Here is a 7,407-nt window from a genome sequence, read left to right as displayed (position 1 = left end):
AGTTTCCTGAGCTCATTGTTGTCTCATATACAATAGCGGGTGCCGAGGGTGAGGGCAATGCTTGGGTCACTGCATGTGCTCTTTCAATGCCTTTGTGAATCACGTCACCCACACTTATTCTGCCTAACAAGCGTCACCCACCATTGGTCAAACAGACATCTAACTGTGACTGGGGGTGTGGTTTTAAACTGGCTTGACCAGATTTCCCAGGAGTCTGTGTTGTGTTCCTTTGATATACATAACTGCCACCAGTGGAGCAGAGGGAGAACTCACACTAGCACATATTTGTGTTGCTGGAAGCTGAGAATATGCCAAGGACTTCCTGAACGCTTCAACAGGTCTGGCTTAGAGCTTACAAGTTCATGGCTGAATCAAGTTTGCTAAAATTCTGGGCAGCTTAAAATGAAGCAATATTCACCCTTCCAGGGATTAAAAGCACTAAGAGGTAATATTTTTTTCTACTAAGTGTATCAGTTTAGTAGGGACAAACCATGATATACTGATATCCAGGATTTAGATATTTAAGAAATATTCAGTCTTCTCTAGATCAATGGAAGATAGCTACGGAATAGAGAAATGATCATAATCAGTGTTATCAAATAGAAAAAAATCATATTAAACAGTTGTTTTTTGTTAGTGTTGTAACTGATATATTAATTACACTGTAATTACATTAAATTATCACAAAAATGCAGTTTCACAGATGCAGATGCACAGTTGAGCATATCATAGAAAGACTATGCAAATAAAATACAAAAGATATATAAACAAATATTACAGAGCATATTTACTGATACACAAATCTAAAATGTAATATTATTTATTAATAAAATAATACTTAAAAAGTATATACTTAAGTCAGTGGTTCCCAACCCTGGTCCTGGAGGCACCCCAATCCTTGGGAACCACTGACTTAATGTATAGAGCAAACTGAATGTAATGTGTAGAGTTTCATAATTACTTCTATTTCTAATGTGTGTGTGTGTTGCTAAATGTACTGACAGCATTTATGGTAAACTAAAAAATACATTAATGAAGGTTCTATTGAAACATGTCATGTACGGATGATGCAGTTGAAATTTAGTACATTTAAAATATATTAACTCTAAATGTATTATTGAATAACAAACTAGTTATAATTCCAATCAAAATCATTATAATCAAATCACACACTACAGTTGAAATTATAATCAAACACTTTACAAGTTAGACAACATATCACAATAAGTGTACTTCTTTAAATCACAACATATATCACAATATGATATTCATTACTGATTGTCAAAAAGGACCACCATTGCAGTGGAGTGGAATCATATCATCATATCAACTTGTATATAACATAAAATGGTTTATATGGAAAGCAGAGAGACTCTAATAAAGGACTAAAGAGGCACCTAGTTACAATTTGATACGACCTAGTTTGTTCCAAATTCAGTAAAGCAACACAAGCTGAAGGCTGGATTAGAGAGTGTTGTGCAATGCATTGGTAGGTGTGTGTGACTTCCTTAAATGTTCTGCAGAAAACAAAGGCCACTCTTATATTCATAAGCTTTCTCCCTAAGGAGCTTGGGTGGGCTGTTCTCACACACGTATGCAACTGCAGTCTTTCCTGTTTGAAATCCCTCTAGTAACCGGATAGCCGGTGATTTCTATTCTACTTTCCTCAGACAAGCTCGGTATACTCACCCCTTGGCGTTATGCTCACTTTCCAAAACCACAGTCCAGGCAGCGAGACTAAGGATAAAAACATCAGCAGTCATGCATCTTACTTTTTGTAAAGCAAGCCAGTCAGTGAGCTATTTGGAAGCAGATTCCAGTGAATGTTAATATATCATGTTCAGTACAGTGTCAGAACGGACTTTATAAATTACAGTGATCATGATGAATGAGCAGCAGTGAAATCTGGACTGGGAATGCAGCACAGGTTTTGAATACAAGCCTTGGTTTAATCCTTCTTTTGACACAAGAGCTGCAGCTAAAGGCATAATGCATGGAAAAGCATCTGATAAAAATGGGACTTTTACTTGCGGCAAATATAGTCTGTTTTCTGTAACTCAGTATCAACTAGGATTTCTGTGATTTTTACTAGACAAGCACACAATCACACATCCTTGTTATTATTGTTAACTAAAATTAAAACAATTTAAAAAGATTTTTTGCTAATGGAAAATGAAGCTATAGAATAATATATGCATATTAAATAAAAAACTTTAAAAGCTTAAACAATAAATAGAAATGTTGCCTTGGCAACTACCAAAATAAAACAGGTTTAAATTGGAGAACTAAAATAAATAAATAATAAAAATGAAGGTAAATAGAATATATGTACAATACACACACACACACACACAACAATTTAAATTACAATGCTGAAAAATGCTGAAAACAAAACTGACAATATAAAAATGAATATTATTAATAAATATATAAATAATACTGGTAGCACTAATAAAGTAAAACTGTCACAAACACACAAAGACATATAATTTATATATATTTTTATAATTTGCAAATTAGAATTGGTTACTTGTAAGCAAAAGCTGAAAATTTTAACTAAAATGAAAGTTTGTTTTTAAAATTAAAAATATTAACAAAAACTATAATAGTACATTAATCATTCTAAAATAACACTGGTTGTAAGAAGAACATTCTAAAAAGGAATAACAGGATACAGGTTTGAACATGAGGGTGAATTAAATATAACATAATTTACATTTCAGGTGAACTATTCTTTTAGGAATTAACATTTTCAGTGCAATAGAACTGATGCACTGAAAATGAGGACGGAAAAGATCAAATGCGACAATACTGACAAGTGTGTTAACTCTTCTCTGGTTAATTACAGGGTATGAAAAGCAGAGGAACATTTTACAGACAGACAACACTCAAACCCAAGAGAAAATCTGACCTTCTCCCCATCAAGGTCTTCTGTCTCTGCAGTCATGAAGGACCGCATGGAGGAGTTGCGTCAGCGGATGAAGGCTAGCGATAAGGTGGTGGACAACAACCCCTTCAACGAGGAGGAGGACATGGACCCGTCCTCACTGATAGGCCTGCAGGCCGTGATCTTCGAGGCAGAGCCCGTCCTGGAGAACTTCCTGAAGGAGGCTCAGAGCATTCGTGACAGCATCGAGGAGCTGAACTCTGAAGTCCGTAAGTTCAGCCAGCAGCAGAGGAACTTTGTGGCCACCATCAGGCGCCTCAGCATCATGAAAAAGGAGAGCAGCATGACGCGAGACATCAAGCTGTTGGCCGAGAGCCTGCATAAAAGGTTAGACGTGCTTTCCAAGCAGGCTAAGCGAACCGAGGCCGAGCTGGGCCCGGATGTCGCCACGTCCCGTATCCAGAAGGCCCAGCATGCGGCCCTCTTTCGCCAGTTCCAGCAAGTAATGCGCCAACACAACGACGCGATCCTGAGCAAGCAGGACAAATGCAAGCAGTTTATCATCCGGCAGTTGGAGGTATCGGGTCGCGAGGTGTCCGAAGATGAGGTGGATAACATGATAGAGCAGGGCAAGTGGGAAATCTTCAACGAGAACATCATAGTGGATGCAAAGATCACTCGTACGCAGCTCTCAGAGATCGAGCAACGCCACAAAGAGCTCCTGAACCTGGAAAGCAACATGAAGGACCTGCGAGATCTCTTTCTAGAAGTGTTCATGCTGGTGGAAGAGCAAGGGCACCAGATCGAGAACATACAAGCCAATGTGGAGAAGACGCAAGACTATGTATCGGTCACAAAGGAGACGTTCAAAACAGCTGTGAGATACAAGAAGAAGAACCCTCTCAGAAGACTGTGCTGTTGTTGCTGTCCTTGGTTCAGATAGCAGGGCAAGGCTGGCAAAATAAACTATGGGAAAGTTTCTCATTTGCTGCTCTCTCAAGGGCCGAGTACACTCACTGCAGACATTGACCTCTGCCTGATGAAGATAAAAAGCAAGGGCACAAAGCACTTTTGGACAATATTAAAACAGGAAGGCTCCATAGCAATGAAGACAGTTGGGTGTTGACATGCAATACAAATGGTTATATAAAGATTTCACAAAAGGTTATGATGTTGTTACATCACTTCAAGATATGTAAGAGGTAATCAAAGGTAAACTTATTTTGTATTTTATTATTGTGGAAAAGATGCACTATTTTGGATGTCAGTTAAATTTTATTTAACTGACTTCTGTTTTTTCCTTTCAGTATTATTTTAAATTGATAATTTTATTGTAGCCATATTGTCTACTTAAGATTAATCAAATAACTGAGCTAAAAATGACACATTCTGTCCTAAGAGATAAGACTAAGCAAGTATGCCCTATATTTTCAAGTAAAAAGCCTACTGAAAGATTGCTGCAAGTCCACATCTAAGGGGGCATTTACACAACACTGTTTCGGCCATTAATTTACACAACAATCGCATTTTGGGGGCCTGAAAATGCAAACTTCACAAAACGGGTTTCAAAGTGCACGTTTTTGAAAATGACGCCCTAATCATCTCAGTGTGAATTACAAATACGTGAATTTGTAAAAAAATTAAAAATTAAAAAAACGCGCATGCGTGTTACGTGCTCGGTGTTTCTTTACAAAGTGACAACTTTTCCGTTTTTAGTACATCGTTGTTGTGTAAATGTAACAAATTGTATTAAAAATGGAAAAGCTTTTCCTTTGCTTTTTTGAAAAGTTTCGCACATAGCTGACTGTGTTGTCAGAACGTTTACATGGATCTGTGAAAATGACTAAAAATGCTGTATTATGCATCCCAGGCCAGTAGATGGCGATGTCACTTTGTAAAGAAACACTATGCTTCTGCACACATTCGCATTCCTACAAATTCACATTTTTGTAGTTTACACCAAGACGATAATGGTGTTGTTTTCAAAAACCTGTTTTTAGGGATGTAACGATTAACCGTGAGCCGGTCGAAAATCGATTAAAATATGTGACGATTCAAATCGGTTGAGATGCCAAACAAATTGCGATACAATTGGAGTAGGAGTTTATATGAATGTATCTTCTTTTCATCTTGCCTCTGAACATTGCATATTAAAGTAGTGTTCATAAGCGCAGCACTGCTTTGTTTACAGCGGTAACCCAGGAAACACTGTATCATTGCTGTTCATGAGCGCCACCTGCTGCCAGAGAGTGAATCTGCGTCTCATTCAGCTCCTCTGCTCTTTCGTTAAGATATGTCTTATGTATAGTTTAACAAAACTAAAGTCAGACCACTCTGTTTTTGCTTCAAATTTCGAAATTATACAGTCTAATTTGGATTGAAAACTTTGTTTGGATCATGATTAAAATCCAGTGGTTGCCTGTAATTTTAAATGGAAAGAGCACAGACAAAGCCTTAGTTTGTTCATATTAAGAGATTTATTTTATTTGTATAACTTGTTTGATTTGGGGTTTGTTTTAAAATTTCAATTTAGTTTTGTTATATTTCAATTTCACAAAGAAACGTGCAGCAATAGCCGAATAAAACGACACCTTTTCATTTACTGTATAATGTCTTCAATCTCACTTTGTAAGAAAAAATCGTGAGAAAGTAGAATTGTGAAATCAAAATCGTGAATCGAATCAAATCGTGAGTTGAGTGAATCGTTACATCCCTATCTGCTTTCAAAACAAAAACTGTCATGCTTGCCCCCATAAATGTGCTGTCACATTTACCATTGATCAGCGAGAGCGAGCTAAATCCACTTGCTTTAATAGACCTTAGACTTTGACCTTAGCATCTGCTGTGAACAAACATCTGATAAACATCTTTGAAAAGTCAGTTTTACATACATCCTAAATCTTGAAGACATTTTCTGAATGCCTATTTACTTCCTTCTACGACAGTAAACGTCTTACACTCTAAAAAAAACACGACACGACTAGAAATCAGTGGTTAAGTTGAATTTACAGCACTGTTCCAGAACAGTTCAACCCAAATATTAATATGTGTGTAGCGCATTGTATGGAGGACTGTTTCCTGATCCTGGTAGAGTAGACCAGTGGTTCCCAACCCTGGTCCTGGAGGCATCCCAACACGGCACATTTTGCATGTCTCCTTTCTCTGACACACCAATTTCAGGTCTTGGAGTCTCTTGTAAAGTATGTGGAAAATAATGTCTTTTTGAACTTTAAACCGCATAAACAAACATTTCATTACACCAAATACACACAATAATGTTATTTTTAGCAACATCATATGGCCCCTTTAATGCACAAAAAGCAAGTTTTAGCTAATAAAATATTACAGAACTAAGCATAATAGGCCTATTTATGCTAACTACAGAAATCCCAGCTTTTGTTGATTTTTTAAGGATAGAACAGCCTACAGTGTTTCCATGACAGTTCAAGGCCCTTTTCAATCCCACTGATCTATTCCAAAATAAATACGAAAATACATATATAAATGTGTCGATATTCACTAATATTTTAATGTTGTTAAAACTTGAAATGCATGTCCTTTGACTAAATTTTTTTTTTTAAGTATTTATTTTATTTCATTGTTTTATTTCAAGCTGCATACAAAGAGATGATGATATAGAATGAATCAAGCACGAAGTTCTTATAGGAAAATAAGCAGCAAGTTTAATCATATTGGACAACATTGCCATCTGTTGACAAATAATTAAAGTACAAGTCAATGTCTGGATATTGGCCTTGATTTTCGAAGGAGAAAGCACTATTATTAGACCTGGGAACACATACACACATTTGTTTCACTGCAGTAGCGAGGATGCAATCTTATAGACACAAAATGGAGGTTATTGTATATTTAATATTTCCTTGTGGGGACCATTGATTCACACACACACACACACACACACACACACACACACACAGCCCCAGATTCACACACACACACACACACACACACACACACACACACACACACACACACACACACAGACAGACAGCCTTGAACAAACAACATCCCATGTGATTCTATGTCATTGTAAAAATGTCCCTGATTTTCATTTAACCTCAAAGTGAGGTCTATTTTAGAGAAGTCCATGTGGGACATCACTGAACAGGTAATGTCACAGAAGTGAAGTATCATTATGTTAAAGACTACAAAGACTTTTAGAAGTATTTCCTTCTTAAGTTAGTAGACAGAGCACCCTCGTCAAATTCAGGAGAGACCTCCACACTTTCAATCATCATCTGAGTCAAAGGTAACTGTCTAGTTATGTCAATCACAGCACTTAAATACAACGACAAATCAGCCTCTTTAAAGAGCAGGTCACACAAAAGGCAAAGTATCTCATTATTTACGGACTCTCGTGTTGTTCCAACCCAGTGTGCTATAGTAGCTATTTTTCAGAGGAACACAAAATGAAAAATCTTCCCAGATATAATACCTTGGTGAATAATTAAAAAAATATATTAATTAGGGTAAACTCTACTGGGATATAAGGGAGTTTA

The 7,407-nt window shown here is 36.8% G+C and overlaps 1 protein-coding gene across 1 annotated transcript; it reads left to right on the top strand.

Moving 5' to 3' along the window:
• Positions 1-264: 264 nt before the first annotated feature.
• Positions 265-4,128, top strand: LOC107670893 (syntaxin-19-like). The gene is made up of 2 exons (XM_016463693.1): positions 265-445; positions 2,849-4,128. The coding sequence occupies exon 2, from the start codon at positions 2,946-2,948 to the stop codon at positions 3,828-3,830; it is 885 nt and encodes a 294-aa protein (XP_016319179.1). The 5' UTR covers positions 265-445; positions 2,849-2,945; the 3' UTR covers positions 3,831-4,128.
• Positions 4,129-7,407: the final 3,279 nt, after the last annotated feature.

The sequence above is a fragment of the Sinocyclocheilus anshuiensis genome, unplaced genomic scaffold (genome assembly GCF_001515605.1).
Source record: "Sinocyclocheilus anshuiensis isolate Anshui unplaced genomic scaffold, SAMN03320099.WGS_v1.1 scaffold1366, whole genome shotgun sequence".
Taxonomy (NCBI): Eukaryota; Metazoa; Chordata; class Actinopteri; order Cypriniformes; family Cyprinidae; genus Sinocyclocheilus; species Sinocyclocheilus anshuiensis.
Note: the sequence above shows the minus strand (reverse complement) of the source record. Positions and strands in the feature narration are given on the sequence as shown.

Excerpts from the sequence above, each read along its gene's own strand:
- LOC107670893 (XM_016463693.1), top strand. The coding sequence starts at position 2,946 with ATGAAGGACCGCATGGAGGAGTTGCGTCAGCGGATGAAGGCTAGCGAT.